The sequence below is a fragment of the Phoenix dactylifera genome, unplaced genomic scaffold, assembly GCF_009389715.1.
Source record: "Phoenix dactylifera cultivar Barhee BC4 unplaced genomic scaffold, palm_55x_up_171113_PBpolish2nd_filt_p 000254F, whole genome shotgun sequence".
Classification (NCBI taxonomy): Eukaryota; Viridiplantae; Streptophyta; class Magnoliopsida; order Arecales; family Arecaceae; genus Phoenix; species Phoenix dactylifera.
Genome location: NW_024067747.1, coordinates 590720 through 612071, shown reverse-complemented (window position 1 = coordinate 612071; position 21352 = coordinate 590720). Strand labels below are relative to the sequence as shown.

Genomic DNA, 21352 nt, shown 5'->3' with positions numbered 1-21352 from the left:
ATTTTAACCCCATATTTCTTGGGGCTTGTCTCATGGATTTATAAATTATGCCTCAATAACAGGTTTGAGCTTGGCTTGCTTTCGGTGGAGCAAGTCCGGATGAGCAAATATTTTCCTCTTTTTTTTTTGACAATCTCTTGGAGGACCATACTAGAAATCCTTTGGAGAATGATAACATGATCATGTGTATTAAGTCACAGAAATGTTGAAGGGAGAATTCAAATAGTAGAGTATATAACATAGAATTGAAGAGGGAGAATTCACTCTAGCAAAATATGGTAAATCAACGAGTCATTTATAATCCAAACTCTACTTTTGACCACTATAAATGCATCAAGAAAAAAGCAGCAGCCTTGAAAATGGCCATTGAAATTTCAGGTCACCCACAATAGCAGGTCAAAACGGATCTAATCATCTGAACAATGGAGTGTGAACCACGTGAGCTCCCATGCTTGATTCCAGGTTTCAATTCCTCAGCTTTCGCCTTGATGTTGACAATCAAATCAGAAAGAGTACGTATGTTGCCTGCCAATGCCGGATCTATGATAAGGTTACCTACCCTTCCAATGATATCTGCAGGGAGCAATAAGAGGCAGTGGTTACTTCATAAAAAAATTGGTATTTACTCGGTCCTCTTAAAAAATTCTAATCCTGTCATATTGGAAATACCTATCAGATCACCACTCGAACTCGATGTACCAAACCGATGTCACAATCAAGGACCGTTACAGTACGCTGCATAGCAAAGAAACTTTTGGGCTGATACTACTTCCTGGCTCACGATAAAGTTTGCTTGGGGCTCTAATGCATACCAAAAGCTAATTGGAGGACAAGCGCATCATCCATCATCCTGATCAGAAAGACTCTGAATTTTAATCGTTGAGAAGCTGACTCTTCCATCCTCCGCTCCAAGTCCACTAACTTTTAAGTGATCATAGTACATGCCTACACAGACAGTCACAATGTCAAAGTTGCATCAGTATTATAACTGTGGTTTGTCTCCCTAAGTTAGAATGCCCTGCATCCTCAAAGCAAATCATCCATTTTAGTATGAGCAGCGTGCTTCGCAATCTGATATCATATATCTGTACATACTTCCGTTTCAAATGAATTCAAGCATCTAATCTGTTGCATGGCCAGGCCACCTGCAGCATTGCCGTTGTCACTTCCCCATTACTTGGGCCTATACATTTTGATATGGGTAGCATGCATAGATGCCAGCATCATTTTGAATATCCCTGCTCCCATAAGAGTCACCTGCAATGTCAGGAGTGAATTGCTTATGGGGAAAGACTCAAGGTTATCCGAACAGAATAAAGAGAGCATAACTCCTCTGGAACGGTCATTTAGATTTCTTGCCATGGCTGACCCAGAGCATTGACTGCTCCACCCACATGCAGACACCACTCCTGAACCACTACAAAATTCAGAAATACCTTCCCCATCTCCTCTCATATGCAACTTTTCTGAGAATTATTCACATTCTTAGTCGCTCAAGTCAATTTAGCCAAGCCGAAGCCTTTTTGCAGCGTGGAAACTGGATAGAGATTGCTTCTGACAACAGCAATGCTATTCTCTTCACAGCACTATATCTAGAAACTGGGTAAGAGTACCTTTGTGCTGATTCTGTTTTTGTCAAAAGCAAATCCCACTAATAGAGACCTTGCTTTATTCTGTCCCACTGTATAAATATGTTCATATTCAGAAGGAAATAAGAGTGCAAATTGTACCTGTTTCCAACTTCCATACATCTGCTACACCAGTCTACCTTCACCTCACACCTCATCTCCATGGCCGGAGGAAGCCTCATCCAGGCTGCACTTGGTGCCCCAGGGGTCAAGGGGAAGAAGGTATCAAGCCTCAAAAGAGCGTCAAAGGAAGGTGTAACCAGCTTCATTCAGTCCATCATCACCAAGAAGCATGAGGTGAAAGACCCCTTTTATATCTTGGACCTTGGTGTGGTCGTAGATCTCTTCAAGAAATGGAGCCATCATCTGGAGAAGGTCCAACCCTTCTATGCAGTCAAGTGCAACCCGGAGCCTGCCTTCCTTGGAGCAATGGCGGCCCTCGGCTCTGGCTTTGACTGTGCTAGCCGTGGGGAGATCGAGTCGGTCCTAGCCCTTGGTGTCTCTCCAGACCGCATCATCTATGCTAACCCATGCAAGGCTGAGTCTCCCATCAAGTATGCTGCCAATGTTGGTGTCAACCTGACAACCTTTGATGCCAGGGAAGAAATCGACAAACTTCGCAGGTGGCATCCAAAATGCGAGCTCTTAATCAGGCCCAAGGCTCCAGATGATGGTGAGGCCCGATGTCCCTTGGGACCCCAAGTATGGTGCACTTCCGGAGGAGGTTTTTCCTTTGCTTCAGGCTGCAAATGATGCACAGCTTGCAGTTGTTGGTGTCTCATTCCATGTAGGGAGTGCGGTGATGCGATCACAGGTTTTCAGTGGAGCGATTGCAGCAGCTAAAGCCGTGTTCAACGCAGCAGAGCAGCTCGGGATGCCCCATTTGCAGATCCTTAACATTGGTGGTGGGTTCACAGCTGGTGCACAGTTTGATGAAGCTTCAGGCGTCGTCAACTCAACGCTCCTTCAATACTTTGCCAATGAGCCCAGCCTGAAGGTAATAGCCGAACCAGGAAGGTTCTTTGCTGAGACTGCATTCACACTTGCCACCAACATCATAGGGAAGAGGGTGCGTGAGGAGCTGAGGGAGTACTGGATCAATGATGGGATATATGGTTCCATGAATTGCATCGTGTACGACCATGCAAGTGTGATGGCACTGCCATTGGCTTGCTCCTCAGACAGTGATAACCCAACATGCCAAGGGAAGCAAAGGTACCCGTCTACAGTGTTTGGCCCCACGTGTGACGCACTTGACACAGTCCTCACCGGGCACCAGCTTCCAGAACTACACGTCAATGACTGGCTTGTGTTTCCCAACATGGGGGCATACACAGCATCTGCTGGGTCCAACTTCAACGGGTTCACCACCTCTGCCATATTCACCCACCTAGCTTACACCAACCCATTCCAACATGAATGAAGAGATCCTTTTTGTGAAACCATCTGTTTGCAACCCAAGCTTGAGCGGATGAAGTGAACCTTTCGTAACCCTCTTCTCATCTTTCCTTCACTCGCAACGGAACAGCTGCAAAGGTAACTTTGAGTTGGTTTATATTTGCAAGAAAATTCCTACTAAATGGACTTGACCATTCTCTTTCAATAACATGCACAATGATAATGCTAGTTTCCAGTAAAGTTTTACAATGGAAGCACCTAATTTTACATAGGACCCTATTTTTAAACATAAAGATATGAAAAGTGATTTCTGAGACTCAAAACATATAGATATCAGAACTTTCTAGACATTTTCCCAAGTGCATTTAGGATAACCATTCTGCTCAAGACAATCAAGGTTTGGTTTCTTTTGTGTAAGGTGGCAAATGATATCCGTGGCTTAGGGTATGCGTTAGTACATCAACACATGAGAAGGACTAAAACAACAATAATTCGATTCTGTGCGCATGCATAATCACTGTTGCTGTCATATGTATCACAAACATATAGTAGAATACAAGAATAATCAAATATGGAAAAATTCATACCTCCTAGTTTATGTTTGTCATTTTCCTTCTGCCTGCTGTAAGGAAAAGAAACACAGAAAAAAAAAAACCATTCTCTAAGAAAGGCCAAAGGAAAAATAAAGACTAAACAAAAGAAAAATTGTGCACATAACTTTTTCCAATCTTGGCAGCCATATCCTTAGACAAGACCAGATGATGTACCTGACTGTCATATGGAGTGGTTTCAAAGTTCATCATCATTTGAGCCTTTCTTCCATGAAATTGAGTTAGATATAAAGCAGAAAGTTGAGAAGATTTTGTGGAAGGACTCAATGCTTTCAATCAACAGACTACTCAGAATTTTTTGGCCAGCATTTCAGTACGAAGAGCACAAGAGAGATACAGACAGAGAGAGAGGACTCGATGCTTTCAATCAATAGTCTAAGAATTCTTTGGCCAGCATTTGAGTATAAAGCAAGGGCACACGAGCGAGCAAGCGAGAGAGAGAGAGAGAGAGAGAGAGAGAGAGAGAGAGGGGAAGGGGGGGATCTTATAGATTTGTAAATCATTCCATCATGAAGTGTTCTAAAAGATTTCCACAGAAAACATTCTTATTTAATATTTTCTCCATAAAATAATTATTTTCTGCATAAAAATGCAGACAAAATGAAACTTCGGAAGTGTCCTCAACTTTATTACAGTAACAAGGGTGAGAATTACGAAGGGCAGAAGACCATGTTGCCCTTAATAAGTTATTGACCACTTGTTTTATATTTTTACATGGTTATGTTAAATGAAAAAAAGATCAGAGAAGCCTAATAATCTGTTACAACCTGCGAACTACATTAGGTAGACGGAAAATAGATCAAACTTGAAATCATTAACACCATGACAGAGATAGATAGAAATAAGAGAGAAATATATGAGATGGTAGATGATAAGAAATAATATCAAGTACTTCAGCCATGGCACTCTTATTCTCTTTATCTATGCAGTTGATTTATAAGGGCAAAAAGATACGCATATAAACCTGCCATGATGCATTTTGTTAATCGATACAATTGGTCCACCGTGGTCACTACGTTTTTCTGTTGCTTGTTGCCCCTTTGTTAGTAAGAATGCTGTGACCTCGTCCTCCTATGCCTTAGAGAGGGTCCCCAAAGAAGTTTGGATCCAAAAAAGTATGCTTAGGCAGTTCCTTCGCTGAGCACAACAGAATGAAGAGGAATTTGTTTCATTTCAAATACTTCTTCTTATTGAAGAGAAGGAACGAGAAAAACCGAAATCTTCCTACTCGAACAATAAGTCCTTTTGTTTACAAGTCTTCTTTATATAGTAATTCGACCTATTGCTCCGGATCCCCGTTTACTAGGAAGATAAGAATCAAAAGGATCGAACTACCTACTCATTATTCGGAGGTGAATCATAGAACACCAAAAGCTTTGGTATATTATGGACCTAACATCGGTCACATCCCTCACGACATAAGATTGAAAGATCCAAACCTTCCGCTTCGAAGGGGTAATTAGTTATCTCGGCATCGCGAAAAGCCCCAAAAAGCCATTGACCGCGCTTCGGTCCGAAAGAATTGGTATTCTTGAGAAACCTCATCGTACCTACCAGTACGGTATGGATAAAGTCCACTGAGAGAAAAACAAAAAAGAAAGATATGTCACAATAATCACACTCACTGCCTATAGGACAACTCCAAATTCCCTAATGCTGTTCTATTATCTTGTTGTATAACGTGCTTAAAGAGAAAATGACTTACATTCAGATTTGAGACATAAAAGAAGACAATCGGATGCATATTTACCTATAATGATATATCAATTTCCCAAGAAAATGTAATCATACCGGACAGCATAAGATGTGGAAGTGTTTTCTGAATCCATATATATACACTGGCCATCAACAGTGCAGTACAACTTTCACTGTACACAGCATTCTACAGTTTGGGTGAGACTAATCATATCTTACTTGACTCCAAGATATGCTAGTCAAGTTGAAAATATCTGTTTATGGAAAAAATGCTTATTGTTAGGTTGCAACGCAATTTCAGATGTCCCAGTTAAATTTGAACAACTCTTTAATAAATTATATAACAAAGGCAATAAATTTGTAACAAATTTTGCACATTGCCTGCAGGCTAATGGCAAGCATATATCTTGGATCTTAGACTTCATGCAATGATCTGAATAAACAACAAGATATTGCAGTTTTCTGTGATTCTTTTGCCGCACTCTTTTCAACCTAATATTTTCTAGTGCTACAGATGCACTGTCTTGGTTTGCAGAATGCATATGGACTTGCTAACGACTGGGATTCCAACTAATTTGACTTCGAGCAATGTGAGAACACACAGTTATGTTAATGTAGTAATATGACTTGATGAAGTACACGTAGATGATCTATAGTAATCTTGTCCTATAATAATTATGTCATTCTTGTATGAAGAAATTATAGGCCCAATAGGCCCAAATCCATGTCAGATGGAAGCACAAGGATCATCGTCATACTAATGCATCGTTGCAATGTTGGAAGAGAGTAATATGCAATAGACACAGGGTTAGATTCAACTTAAAGTAATAGCATAATTGGCAGGAAGCAGTGCATAAAAGGACCTAGAGAAAGACATTGGACCAATCAATTATTATATTGAGGAAAATAGAGATTTAAACAGGATAAAAATCTAGTTGAGGCCCTTCTCTACAGAGAAAATTAGATTGGGGAACACTTTATGGTGGCAGGTTTCTCGAGTAGTTTTCATCTTTCTTTCCAATAATCTACTACTAAAATTTGTTTTAGGGTAAGATCCAGTTGATCAGCTACTTGGATATAAATTCAATATAGGATTCATTCTCTTGAGCAGTCATATTCTGAATAAGATTTAATTTCTTCAAGATTCTGTCTGTTCTTCCTCCATTTAATCTTATTTGTTCCATTTCCTTCTTTATATGCTTCTTTTTGTCTTTCTTTACATGCATCATGACATAATGCAGCCTGCTTTGACAGGTCAGAAAGTATGTCAGGTTTGACTAATTGAGGAACATTTTTCTTGGCTGGAATTCTATTGGATGCAAGGATTTAGGTGCTGGCCTTGCCGGAACATGCTAGATGGTATGTGTCATACGCCCATACCAACAAGGAACCAGCAGCTAACACACCCAGCACCGGTCCAGGTAGAACCACTCCAAATCTAGTGGTATTGAATGGTATCTACAAGCAAGAACGGCACCTGCTGGTACTGCTTGATACTGAGCTTAAACAGCCATAAACCCTTTTTATTGTCTCTTGCCATTTCAACATTTCAGCCGAGGGGAGCCTGAAGCAAATCAGATCTACATGAGTCAAGCCAAGAACACGTATGCAAAAATAACGTAATTTTGAAGATCATAGGAAGGGATTACTAGTTGGCTAAATCTTTTGTTGCACATATACTGAATGCATGCCCTAAAACATCAGTCTTTCTAAGGTCAAATTAGACGATCAAAAATCCTTACCTAAGGCACATTAAACCTGAAACTAACTGATGTAATAATGTTCCTTCAGATTAATTTTAGGATATATTGTCAACAAGGCCAATCAGGCACTATTTAGAGTTTTAGAGCTAGGCAAGAAAGAAACTCTACATAGATCAGTCAGGCTAGTTGAAGAAAATAGTAAAACTAAAGGGAAGATCCCGGTTGATCCTTAGAGACTGCATACAGCAAACACTGCCAGACTCTGGTGCCTTCAGATTGTGACTTGCTCGCATCATCCAGAGACAACAATAAGAATGACCATGATAGTAGCTCCAGTGATGTGACTACTAATGGCCATGGTGGTGTGGACACAGGGCGAGCACAAGTGGAACTAAGCTTATTTACATACAAGGCCGATTTTAGTCACTACATCCTAGATTTGATCATAATCCTAGAGACAGTCATCTTCCTCCCTTCAGGCGATAATAGAGAAGCAAGGATATGGAGAAGAGAATCTACAAATTTCCATAAGGGGCACTATTAGGTCCATATGAAAAAAGCTTAAGAGCCACCAAGAAGGGAGTCAGATTGATAAGGTGGTTGGGTGTCATCAATCTTTACTACCAATGGGATGAACCATCCGAACTCTCTTCCATCATATTAGCATGGATTCCATGACACCTCCAACTCAAGGTTAACATCTGAATTATCGTCTTCTATTATCTGAATTGTGTTTAGGTCCATATACGACTCTTATGGTCCGTTCAGGGCATTTTTACTTAAGGTTCAGGGTATACAATAATTGAGATGCCTTCTTTGCATATAATCAGATTGGACCATACTAGCCCACAGCCGTTGGTGTTCCAGTGCTAATGCATATACAGATGGTTTAAGTTATCTATAGCATGATCCAAGGCAATTTTTGGAGTACATGGGGCAGTATCATGAGTGGCACCATAACTACATGCCACTCCAGCAGTACCTACCAGGGCTCTCTATCAGATACACAATGTGAAAGTGGTAACTGAGAATGATTTTTATAAGCCCACCAGGCACTTGATGTGATAATAAGGTAAGGACCATGGTTTCAGAAACTGGATTAAAGTACTTGGATTATTTATAAGAGTTCCTTCTTGTTGGTGAGTTACCACATAAACGAAAAGATGGGAAAATGAGGAAGAAAGAAGCAAAAGGGGAAGTAGGTGAGAAAGAAGAGAAAGAAAAGAGGTGGATTGAAGGATGTTAGTATGAGTTTTAGTTGTGCTGCTCCTTGTTATCCTACAGAGTACAAAAGATTTAGAATCAGAGACAAACCATATAATTAACACTACTCCATAAGCTAGTGGTGCATATAGAGATCAAGCATATCCAACTTGGCCTCCAAGGGATGATCATGAGCGTGTCCAGTTTCCTTGGCAATAATATCTGCCACTTGATTATAATGAATAATGAAGGAGATAACGAGTTTAATGATGACAAATTTACTTCAACCAGAGAGGTATCTTAAGGGTGTTATGTCACCATGAAAAGTCTTGGAAATACAAGGTAAGACTTTGTAAAATAGTGGTAAAGAACATACCTTGCAATGCTGTTTAGTTCAAAATGTTGAAAAGATTCCATGAAAATAAGATGATCAAACAGAAACAATAATGTTAGGATGGATTTATTGGTAAAACACAAAACTAGAGAGTGACAAATGAGTACATCAAAGTAAGTATATGCACAACATTAGTTAAGAATGATGTGGTGGAGAAACAACTGAGCTGGTATGGACTTCTGTAAAGAAGATTTGAGAAGACCTCGGTTCCGAGAGGTGCTTGAAAATGCATTGGAGTACCAAAAATAAGAGGAGACCTAAGTTAACATGGATAAAAATTTTAAGAAAGGATTTACACAAGTTTAGAATAACACTAAGTGTTACCTTTAACAGAAACTATTAATGGATAAAGTAGCAATAAGAAGACCCTAAAGAGTTTTAGACAAGGTTTGGCAGCTATGGTTAAGACGCAATCATCATCGAGATGCTTAGTTTGTTTGTGAAAGATTGTTCTAGAAGTTGCACATATGGTTGCATGGTTCTAATTATAAGGCAAAAGAATCTTTACTATCTAAATTGCTATACTCCAAGCAATGAATGGTTCGAAGGACCACTCCTATACTTTGAATTTAATAACTCATTATTATAGTTGGATCGTACAAAAATGAGCATTTAATTACATCAATCGGTCCAAGGAGGCCATGGACAGAAGCATAGTTGATCTCTTCAACACTTAAATTCGATTTGTCGCATATGCATCAGGCATGCCAATCCTTTGCTGCAAGAATTGGGAAACACAAGGTCATGAGCTTGAAGCACCTCAGAAAAATTTAAGCAGCATACATGACTTACCTTTTCTTTTTGCTTTTGAGAACCGGCATATATGAGTTTGCTTGTGCATGGATACACATTATATGAGTGTTTCTTGTAGTTGCCCAGACTTTGTCAGTCTTTTTGTATTCGTGTGTGAGGCTAGCCTCTGCCCGGGAGTCTTCGAAGTCAGGTTCATGTTATTCTGTATATCCTGTCAGTGCCTTACCTTGTCCTTGACTTGCCTTTCTTCCTTAGGGTCAATAGCAAGGTTTCAACACAATGTAGAAAAAAAAAAGGCAGACAATTGTCTACAAGAAAAACATATCTAGCTGTCTACAAACATCAAATGTCATCAGATGAAGGTGTGATACAACAAAGCCTAGCAAAGATTAGTAAAATATGAAAAACAATGATACTCTGTTACTTACAAGACATGAAGCATTGTCGACATTGTTAAAGAAAATGATGAATTTAGAATGTGGATTTTGAATCAGTATAACAAGTGGCAACAATCTTTTCTTCTTGATGGGATGAAACCCAGCCTAAATCACTGAGGGGCAGGACCAAAACCATGTCACTGGTAACAAATTTTTTCTCTACTTACATATTGTACAGAATCTATATTAGAAACCACAAAAAGTAATTTCTAACTTCAAATCTGATTTGGAAATCGCGAATTAACCAGAAAAAGTTTTTCTTGGGATTCAAGACAACGGATCATTAAAAATGAACAAACAAGTTGAAACTGCAACAGAATCCTCATCAAGTTCTTGAACCATGCTAAGCATTGAACAGACAACCCCAAAACTTTTACAAGTCCGGTAGACCAACTTAGATCTTCTTTCACACATTTATTCGTCAGTGTGTTCTCGTGAAGACATCTATCCCCAATTTCAATTCCTAACTAAAATCTAAATGATATCTCGTATACCGCGAGAGACAAGAATGAAGGGGGAAAAGCAACGGGACCTGAGACGAAGAGAACGGCCGGGAGGAATTGGTCATCGTCATCGGCACCGCAGCCATCACCGACGGTCCCTTGATCGCCATCACCGAGGGAAGCCTTGCAGGGGGAGGAAGAGATCTCCGGCGGTGAGATCCATCGAATCGTGGGACGAAGAGAGGGATCGAGTTCAGGAATTTCGCAGCGAAAGAAGAACCGGGCGTCGGCGGTCGGAGAAGAAGAGGAGGAGGGAGAGGACGGGCGGAAGAGCCATAATGGGGGCGGATTCGAAGCATAATCGAAGCGAAAAGAAATAAAGAAAGGGGAATGAGGAGGAGAATAAGAGGGAACGAGGATTTAAAGGCGGCGTCACCTCTTGCTTCTCGATGACGACTTATTAATGCGCACGAGGGCTTCTTGGTTGGTCCGGGAAGTGCTTCAACTTTCCGGCGAGGCGCCGACGGCGGTGGATAGCCCGTTCGGTAGCGCCGATATCTACCTACTAACGGCCGTTTTTTCTGGAATGGCCGTCCGTTTATTTTCCAAATCTTTGGAATATTTTTATTTTTTAATTATTTATAAATCTTTGGAACATTTGGTATTATTATATTTTTTTTTCCAAATCTAATAAGAAAAAGTTAATCTTCATATGGTATTTTACTAATTGATAGAGAAATTAAAACAAAAAAATAGTGATAACACCAAATAATGATAAGCAAAATCAATGCATCTCATGGAATGAGGGCAGCAGATACTTTACAACTCAATTTCACATTTATTAAAATCATTGCACAACCAATTAGAAATTTGTACATTACATAGGATCAGATTTCCACCGCCAAATGGAGGCTTTATTTATCAACACCTGCTGCTATAAACTTGATAGCAAGATGGCAAAAAAAAAGAGGAGATCATGACTGCCAATAATCACATAGGAGAAAAGTTGCACAAAGCTTTGTATTAAAATTTAGCACATTTTAGTCTTTGTTGGAAAATTTTTGCTGATATTTGGAAATAATTTGAAAATTAATTCTAAAATTTGAAAACTATGAAATCAGGATTAAAAAATGTTGTGTCTAGAACTGAGGTGTTTAGAGTATATTGCTCTAAGAACAATTTTTGCTTCCTCATACATATATTCAGCAATATTGTGTCCAAGTTACAACCAACTCGATTTAGCCTAAAGCCTTCTATCAAGAATATGATCACGTAAAAGTGTGACTCAAAACTTTCCTTATGTCATCCAAAAGAGAGAAAAGTAGAGAGAGCAGAAATTCACTTGTGACATGTAGACTTGATCTAAATAGCCCACCGAGAAATTCATAAAGGCCTCAATGGCTAGCCTCTAAAGCTTAATGCCTAATGCTTAATGGAAGAGCACCTTATTAGAACCTCTAAACCCTAATGCCCGAGTAAAGCAAGAATAAAGTCTGAGTTAAAATGAGACTTTAAAGTTTGAATATAAATCAGAGCAACATCTAAGTAATGCACGAATAAAAGAAGAATAATATTTTTCGCAATATAGAGCCACATCAAGGCCTTAGTAGTTAGCCTCCAAAAGGCCTTGAAGATCTCCACTAGAAAGTAATGGAAGAGCACACAGTCAAGCCCTCTAATGCCTACCTCAAAGTACAATAATAAAATCCAAGTTCAAATGAGATTTGAGAGTTCTAATATAAATTTGAATAATGCCTCGGTAATGAGAGGACATAACTAAATTAGAGTGTTAATAGGATTTAAAATTTTAGATTTTAACCAAGTATGTGCAAAAAGGTTAACTACGTGCTCCTGCAGTCTCCAACCAAAGATCCACAAATCTAACTAGGCCTTGAACTACTAGACTTCAATAAATGTAAATTTTCTTGCATTAAGTTATCCAATATTGGATTACTAAAAAATATAAAAGCTTTGAACCTTTTTCCAAGAATTATAAATAATTATAAAAAACTTAAAATATTCCAACAGATTCTATTGTGCATATAGCCTTACTATCTGTCTATAACCCCTAAATAATTTTTTGCTGATGTATCAATATTTTTTTTTCCTTCTGTTCATGATAAACATGGGCGCAATAGCAAACACTAATTGATAAGACCATTTTGCATGGTCAATACAATCATCAAATTTAGATTCCATGTAGCAAAATTTATACAACCTACAAAAACTGTCAAACTTAGCCTTGATTGAATATGGAGCTGAAGGATAAATTGACTGAAGCATGCTTGTGTTCCATCATATTTGGATATCGCCAATCCTCAAAGGCAGATTTAGGTTTGGAGAATGAATAGAATAGGGTTATGGCGTACACATAATCTACCTTGCATGATAGCTAGCCTGTCCTGAAACCAAGAAAAGACAGGCATTAATTGCCTTCTTGAAAGATGGTGCATCGGTCACTAGTCATTAGGGATGGTTAAAATGGATTTAAAGTCTTTCCGGCAGAAAAGTGTCTGAATTTTGCATTGCAGATAGGCTTGTATGTGCTCATGAGTTCTGGCTGATCTGCTCTCATGGTGGCTTTTGCAACCATCTACATGCACTGCAAGCTCCGAGGTTCAGTGCACGTTACGCTCCTTTGATCCATAATGAGTATTTGCTATCCGAGTTCAAGACACAAAGACCATTAACTTTAAACTTTCCTTTATTCTACCTTTGATCCTTTTGCAGTAAAGGTGTTTGATTGGTTCATGGACCATGCGCACCAAGTGGAAGAACAATTTCGTGAACTCAACTGATGGCCTTGCCATGGTCATTTAATTTAGCACACACAAGTTAGCCTTATCAGTTTGACGTTCAAGCAATTGGCACTGGTTTTTCTTGTTGGCTTCATGCCCATGTCGGTCTTAATCTTGAGAAGATTTAAGTGATGCATGTCGATTAATTTAAATTTATACATCTTTAAGATTTCCTTTCTCAACTTCAAAGCCAACGATCTCTCTCTCTCTCTCTCTCTCTCTAGAGAGAGAGACAGACTCCATAGCAAAAGGCCCAACAATTGTCTGCACTCAGCCCAGTCCATGTCCATCTCATGAACCTTCTCACCCTCATATCGCATCACAAATGCCCAGTGCTACACTGAGAACAGCGCGAAAATTCCTGATCCTCAATAGTTGAGGACTGCGCACTGAGAACAGCTTGAAACTTCCTGATCCTCAATAGTTGAGGACTGCATAGGAAAGTTTGAAATATACCGCAAGTATTTTGAAGACTTCTCATATTATAGTGCTTAAGAGTTAAAAGAGTGATTCTTTGATAGTTGTTAGATGGCTAGCTGATTTACCATCTTCAGAGACTAATCCTTATCCTCTGAGACAAGATTGTTGGACAATGTCGACTAATCTACTAGCTTTTTAGATGGCACGTGTCTGTAGCTCTGCAAACCGGATATAGCACCGTATATCTAATCATACGGAGACTACGGTATAAACTGCTTCATCAGATATTCCTTTTGATTTGTCAAATATCTTATTTTCAGATTCCCACGGTTATATTTATAATAGATTAGTATAATAAATCCATCTTTATACCCAAAAAAAAAATCCTCCAAACCTCAACGATAATATTCAGTCATGACATCAACAATGCCAACCCCATCAATTAAGCTGAAATGAGCCTTTCAAGCAATTCGACACTTGTGATGAAATACTAGAGAGCTTCACCATTGTTCTGCACATAAAATCTTCTAAGAAATTATCTTGGTAGAGTTACATAGAGCTCAAGTACACCCTCTATAAAATGACTGCCTGATCCTTTTTTTTTTTTTTTTCTTTTTTCTTTTTTTTTTGGTGAAAAATAGGAGGGGGGAGGGACGAATCCATCCGTGTAGCAAGAGCCTTTCTTCCACCAGAAAATGTTCGATACCAGTCGCAAATTTTCGTGTGCCCTTTTCGACCCGTGAGTTGCTCCACGTGTGAGTATGTCATTCTAGCGCCACTTCGTGCGGTACCTACGAACCATATGACGACTCCATCGGATAAATCAGATAGAGAACATCCGACCTTTATATTTAATTGATGTTTATGTATTTCAAATCTAGATCATTTCGATAAAATTTTAGCTCGTTCCAACCGTGCTACCACCTCCCAGCACTATTCGATCCTTTCACTCTTTCCTGACAAGCGTGGCATTCAATTACCTCTCAACATTAGGATACTGTTGCAAGTACCTGCTGGTCACCTTAGCTGGCCGGTCCGTGCACCTACCACCCGCACTCAGGGCGTGAACTTTGAAGCAAAGCAGCCCCTTAGGGGGCAGGGATTCGCTGTTCAATCTTAACAGCGAATTCACTGTGCACCCTAGTAATGGCTCTAGATTCAGTGGTGTCAGTTGCGTCCACCATTCCTGCCACAGCTGACCCATCAAGTGGACCGGCAGCTATCATTGTGTTCGACAGTGTCCTCGCTGCTCATGAAACAAAACAGCAACTCACTCTCTCCTAGAAGTCCACCAAATCATTCAGTGCCCAGCCTTGGACCCATCCCGTTCGTCAGCCACTTTTAAGAATTTAGAGGGTGGGCTTTAGACTAAATATTTAGGTTGATTGCTCCTCCTTTGTTTCTATTATGAATTCAAAGGTATAACGATTGATCCTTTACTCTCCAACTTCTTTGCTCTATAAATATGTTTGCTTTATTCAAAAAAAAAAAAAAACCGTAACTTTAATTTATCATTCTTAAAGAGCAGATTAGGTGGATATCTGACCTTTGTGTAGGTAATAGTATTAGTTTATAGGCTTCTTTTCCTGATGTTTGTATCTTGTTAGAGCGCACGGGGTAGACGAATATATAATGCAGAGGGAATCAATGATGTCAGGTCCATCATTATGATAATGGAGAGACGGATTGGTGCTAAAAATAACAGCAAGTGTTGAGAGCCAAGTCATTTCATGAGTTCTTTCGGCTTAAACTATGAGATTGGCCTAGATCTTTGCTCTCTGGAGCAAAATATGGATTTGGACATGGTCCCCTCCCTTAGGAGGTCATCACCAAGGCCAAAGCATAAGACGACAGTAACAAAATTCTTCTGCTGATTTGAATCTCTTCTCCATTGCTTAATTAGAAGACTGACGCAAGAAAGAAGATGGGAAGCTACATTTTTGCAGTACTATATTATTACTCTGGCAAGTCTCAAACAATTCCCCCATCCATGTTTGGTAGGATAGTCTCCCATAAACATGTCAATAATAGTAGGAATTAGGACGCCAGTGGATAGCAAGAACTACAAACATAGTAGTTGGGAGCCATTTTTTTAATAATTTACAGAGAATTAGAACACCATGTTGATTGAAATTTAGTGGTTGGAAGCTGAGGAGAAACACTCAAAAGAGTATACATTCTGGTCAGTTATGCTCAATTTTTCACAAGAATTCTGAACACACAACCCCACATTATAAAAACATATCAATCGGATTTTTTTTTTCTTTTTCTGCAGCGTGTGAAGGAGAGAAACACCCTCACATTGATGGTCACCTCTAAACTAGTAGTAAGCAATAATAAACCAAGTAGTACAAGTCACATATGCTGGGGAAGCTGCAAGCGACCAGATCGGTTATTCACCTCTGAGCTTCTCACTGAGACAGAAATGTGCAAAAGCCCTGAAACCTGCTTCCCCCATTGTATTTTCTCTTCTACAAACACCTTCCTCCATATCCTGCATTCCTGAACAATGCCTGCTTTATCTCATCAGAGCTCATTACAACCCTCTGCTCCACATCCTATCACACAGCCAGAAGCACACAAAGATCTTAGTTTAGAAACCCAGACACAGAACTACGAACATAAGGTTCAAGTAATGAGACCGCAGAACCGTGTTCCATGCTAACCATCTTACCTCGGAGCAAGAAGCTTGCATTCCAAAGTCATTGAAGCAGCTAACAACACACTGCTGGATCTCCAGCCCCAGAGCCTCCAGAGTGTTCACGGTCGACAGCAGCAAACCTGGCTTCGCTGTGCAGCAAATCTCTATTCGGGTGTCGGAGTCTCTCCTCTCGACATCAAACTACAACATAATTCGCAAATCAGACACACTGCCGAGCAATGGACTTAAACCAGAACCGAGCACTAGATTAGCCATTACCTTGGGAGAGTTCCTCACCAATATCTCATTGGGATTCAACTCCTTGAAGATGCCCAAGAGATTCGGCTGCTCCGAGCCCACTTCGATCTCGTCCTGCAGTTGCTTGATCCTTTCCAGCAGCTCTTTCATGTAATCTATGGTATCACCAAGAATAGAAGTCCTATCCATCTGCGGATATTAAGTCTTCATCAACTCAAGTTACTCGACCATGGCAGTATCATAAATCCAAAGCAACAGAACTTCAAATACAAAGTACGTCAGAGTCCAAAAAAAAATCTGATCTGAGCTTTTAACATTATTACCTTGCTGATCTTTGGAACAACGGACCGAAGCATCGACAGCCGATCGTTAAGCCGCTTCCTCCGCCGCCTTTCGGCCATCAGATTCTTTGACGGCAGCCCCTCAGCCCTCTTCTTCTTCCTCCTCTCCATGCAGCCGCCCATCCCACACACCGCAGGCGCCTCCGCCGACTGCCCCAACTCCACCTTGCACAGAGCCTGCCCATCTCCCGCTACACCATGCCGATCACCATGAACCAAACCAACTTTGGCATCCTCCAACGCCGGCCGCACCGACGTCGGCGACTGGATCTCCGGTGCCGCTGCAATCAACCCAGCACCAAACGGGCAGTAGACCTCACTCAAACAATCAAAATTCGGCTCCGCCGGCGGGGCGAGGCCTTCAAATGCCGAGAAGCTGGGAGCTACCAAGCCTTGGCTCTCTTGGAAGCAGTCCAAGCTCCCTTCGCTGGAGAAGAACTCACTCATCCCAGTGGGTAGAGGGTCCCATGTCTCCCTCCTGAGAGCCAGAAGCTCCTCCAGGAAGCCATGCTCGTCTAGCTCCATCTTTCCCTCTCCGAAGCCTCAATAACCAGCAAGCCTGCAGCAAAAGGGCGAGAGTAGTGCAAGGCTGCACCAACCTGAGGAATTATATATAAAAACTTAAGAGGAACAATTATTCCTTCTAATTAACTAATGCAATATAGTATATATCTATTGAGGTATGTTGGATGGATTAGAACCTATAGGTAGCCTCAGATTGGAATGGAATCTCTCTCTCTCTCTCTCTCTCTCTCTCTTGTTTTTATGATTTCTTTTGTTTTCCCTATCACTGTGATTAATCTGCAGTCTTTTTCACGGAAATCTGCGATCTTGAGGTGGTGATAATTAAATGACATGGGCCAGAGACGTTTGACCCACAGTGCTGTCTGAAACGAAAAGGATGGGGAGGGTGGCAGAGAGTCAGAGGTTGTGTCAGGTTCTTTGTACATTTAACATTCGCGTATAACATCACAAACAAATTGCAGGGGGTTCACGGCAAGCTACTGTGTGGGGCCTTGTGTTCTTGGACCACTCGTACCAAAGGGGAGGGAGAGCCCAGTTTAGGTCTGGGACTTGGGTTAGGCCAAGGATGCGATTGGGTGCGGTGAATGATGCCCCCCTCCTTTGGGCTCCTCGTAGAACAGTTTTGTCTACATCCGTCTCTGAGTGCGTGCAGCTTAGATTAGACCCATATCTATCTAAGTTGTTGGGCACTGGTGGAACGTCCGGTCGCTTATCTGTATCCCTGACTTCACCGGCAAAGCATTCATTAGGATGGTAGTTAAGTACAGTGCTTTTTAGTCAATAACCAAAAAAACAAACAAACAAAAAAGAGAAAAAGGAACAACATTTATCAAATTATTGGCATGAGTACACGCGTCCCATAGCCATGTTCATGCCAATTGGACACATTTTATCCCTAACATGTCTAGTGTCTGGTGGCCAATTGAAATTTTCTTGAGAGAAAAGAGAAAGAGAAGAAGATAAAAAAAAACAATTTAAGCTCGCATATGTACGGGCACAGGAAATGCCAACCGGATAGTTTATATCTACAGATCTTTGTAATAGAGCTCTCAAACTTTTCATCTCCATCAATAGTGTTATCGATCGATTGTGCATATTTCAAACGCCAAACAATGAGTTTCACCACAAAATAATCCGATCAAGGCGAATGGATGAGCATTTGGCCATGCTTAGGCAACAAGAATTCCCCAACAGTGGCTGCATTTGTTGTATTATAATTTATAATGGGAGAGAGCTAGCTCTTGGTCCAAACTTCTTTAACCTCTATTCCTTTGTTTAAATTATTATTTGTGGCTCATCCTCTCTTTTGATTAATTAATACGGTGACCACCTACCAAACATGTAACGCTTCTCTAGAACACCAAAGTTGCCCATGCCGTGGGCTTTATTATAACAAAACCTGATAATGATGGTTCTCCGCCATAAAATTCTTTGCCTTCATGGGTCGAGCAACAAGTACGAGCCGATCAAAGGAAAGAAGCATTGTTTTCGGAGTGGTCTTCATGCATTAAAACTAGATTTGTTGTCATTCTATCGCTCTCATCGCCATCTTATCGTTCTCATTGCAACTTTGCCAGGTACCGTAGGAGCAACAACCAGGTGCGTGCTCGGGCCATTTGTTTAGGCGCACCGACGCAACCCGGAGATGGGCGCATTAAAAGGACAGCCGTTGCTCTGAGGGCACAGGGTTGGAATCCTTGGATGGGGCCCAAGCCATCTCACTAAGAGAGCAAGCAAGTCTATAGGGCGATTGGCTTTGGCATGAGAGACCCTATGGCTCTGGAGAAGTGGACGAAGTACGTAGATTGCCGTGGCTAAATGTTATCTAACTCATTATTTGGAGTTTTAATATTTACAACAACATTGAGAGGTGTGGTAAGAATCCCCGAGTGCGATTGGGAATAGCGAAGATGGGAGAACCATTGTACAATGTGTACTACTTCACTGTGCTGGATTCTGTTTGTAGCTAGGATTGCTTTGGTTTTCCCCAAAAATAAAGAACCAGGGTTAAGCCAAGACTAGAGAGAAATGTTTGAGGAGTTGGGTTCTTCTTTTTGCTGAAAGAATAAAAAAAAGGAAGTCGAAGATCTCGCAAAGAGGAGGATTCTAGAAATAGAGACTCCATGCATGCACTAGATGCATGGGAAGAAACATGGCAACCTGTAAGATCCCCATGCGTTGCAAAGTAATTAGTTAAATACACACACACACACACTCTCACACTCTCAAAAGAGTTGCAATATTAAGCAACAATACAGCATTCTATTATTTAGGCAATATCCAATGCATCCTTTAGAAGATGAATGAATAGTTATTAAGTTAAAAATGTGTTATAAGTTCATAGCTTTGCACTGCATATAATAGCAAATAATATATGACTTCTCATTTTTGTTAAGTTCATATCTTAGAAGTTGTGCTAATACAATCTCCCAAGTATAGAATTACTGTCTCGAGATGGTTTTATTTGGATGAAACCAGTTCTCTTGTTCATGTTAAATCAGACACATACTTCCATCCACCCCTTTTGGGAGAATGCAAGCAATCATCTCCAGCTTCTTGTTTTATATATCATTATAGTCCAAAAAGCTTTTTGTCTGAATCTCTGATGCATGGTGATTATATGGCCGTCTTCTCTTCTTTCAGCGTAGCTCTGCACCAACCTCCTTCCTCTTGCCCTTAACACGATCGTGGATTTCCAACTCTTTTACAAAAGAGTGCGACCACACGCTACTTGATCTCTCTCTCTCTTACATAAATTAAATGTTCCTTGAATCCGTAATCTATCTTTCTAGTGCCAGGTTGTATCGTCAAAGTTTTTACTACAAGGGTGAAAGTTTAGGTTTTCCCCGGTATGATCATTCTTTGAAGCAATTGAGTCTCCCATTTTGTTAAATGAAGCCTTACCCAACAACAAGAGCCGCAAATCTTACATTGGCAATTAGAAGTGGGACCCATGCAATATCCAGCTTAAATCTTTAGCTGTCACATTTTTGGCATGAAGTAACTCATGGAATTTGATCAAGACCGCCCCTCCTTCCTCCCATCAAATCATCATTCTGATATTTATGAATCGAGACAAGCATTTATCTACCTAACAGAACATGCGTCGCACGAAAGAAAGATTCCTTTTTCTCCTCACAAATCGCTGTTGAATCATGCAACGATAGTGTCGAAATCTGTACATATGGATAAACGATACGATTCGGAGTATTTTGAGATCTATACAAAGTACGATCTAATTATCCGCATCGCAAAATAAAATTAATCATTTTTTCGTACGAAAAATATGATTTTAGAGGACAATTATCGTTAAGTACCTACCACTATGCGGTGGGCAACGTAATCACCACGTTAGCCAACAGTCACCACGGTCATTATCAAAACCATGTTATGGACTTCTCATCACTAAGCACCTAGAATCATCTGTGATAGCCATTGTAACCACGTTAGACAACAGTAATTAAGCATGGTCATCATCCAAACAAATGCTAATATAGACTTTAGATGCAGTACATCCAAAATAACATCAATTCCCCACACTAGTAATTCTGGCCTGCAGGAGGATCAACACCGAATTCCCGATCCAAAACAGGGACAAGCAAGATACAAGGTAAGATCTAGCGGATTGCGCCGTGGTCGGGTCGAGTGACAAGACCAGGAGCACGAGGACAACCAAATCAGTCCCTCTCCTTGGTGGGTTCACCCAACACCACAAGCCTAACTCCAACCCATCCGAGCCGACAACTCGCGCTGGCCACACGCCACAGAAGAAAACCATCCCAAAACCGCGGCTCGAGACGGTGGTTTCCTCGCCAGCCCACAATATTTCTCCCCACTACCCACCCAAAACCAGTAAACCACCACCCCCCCTTCTCTCCGTTTTTGTCCCGTCTCGCTCTCAAGCACTTCTCTCTCATTTTTGGCCCGCGGATGAGGACACGGACGGAGGAGGCCAGGCTTTTCCCTGCTTCCTTGGTTTCTGTGTATATAGTAAAAAGGTTGGGGTGGGGGGGGTGGGAGAGGCCGCATGAGGGTAGCCTATATACGCTATTATGCTGCTAACTTTTTCTTTCTATCTGCTATCTTTCTTTTGCGGTGCGTTCA

At 40.7% G+C, this 21352-nt stretch overlaps 2 protein-coding genes and 1 long non-coding RNA gene across 3 annotated transcripts; 1 reads left to right on the top strand and 2 right to left on the bottom strand.

Annotated features, from left to right (window-relative positions):
- Positions 1-656: 656 nt before the first annotated feature.
- On the top strand, positions 657-3156 carry LOC103701059 (ornithine decarboxylase-like). Its single transcript, XM_008783006.3, is given in 2 exon segments — positions 657-2324; positions 2326-3156. Coding segments are annotated over 2 exon segments (1260 nt in total). The 5' UTR covers positions 657-1790; the 3' UTR covers positions 3052-3156.
- Positions 3157-5810: 2654 nt separating this feature from the next.
- Positions 5811-10841, bottom strand: LOC113461552. Its single transcript, XR_005507689.1, has 2 exons — positions 9425-10841; positions 5811-9350 (listed from the first exon to the last, which is right to left on the bottom strand). It is a non-coding gene; the product is annotated as an uncharacterized LOC113461552 (long non-coding RNA).
- Positions 10842-15571: 4730 nt separating this feature from the next.
- LOC103718924 (transcription factor bHLH93-like) lies at positions 15572-17393 on the bottom strand. Its single transcript, XM_008807937.4, has 4 exons — positions 16706-17393; positions 16404-16571; positions 16158-16325; positions 15572-16041 (listed from the first exon to the last, which is right to left on the bottom strand). The coding sequence occupies exons 1-4, from the start codon at positions 17246-17248 to the stop codon at positions 15955-15957; spliced, it is 966 nt and encodes a 321-aa protein (XP_008806159.1). The 5' UTR covers positions 17249-17393; the 3' UTR covers positions 15572-15954.
- Positions 17394-21352: the final 3959 nt, after the last annotated feature.

Excerpts from the sequence above, each read along its gene's own strand:
- LOC103718924 (XM_008807937.4), bottom strand. The coding sequence starts at position 17,248 with ATGGAGCTAGACGAGCATGGCTTCCTGGAGGAGCTTCTGGCTCTCAGG. Across the intron at positions 16,572-16,705 it reads TTGTTCCAAAGATCAGCAAG|ATGGATAGGACTTCTATTCT; the intron begins GTAATAATGTTA and ends TAATATCCGCAG. Across the intron at positions 16,042-16,157 it reads TGCAAGCTTCTTGCTCCGAG|GATGTGGAGCAGAGGGTTGT; the intron begins GTAAGATGGTTA and ends GCTGTGTGATAG.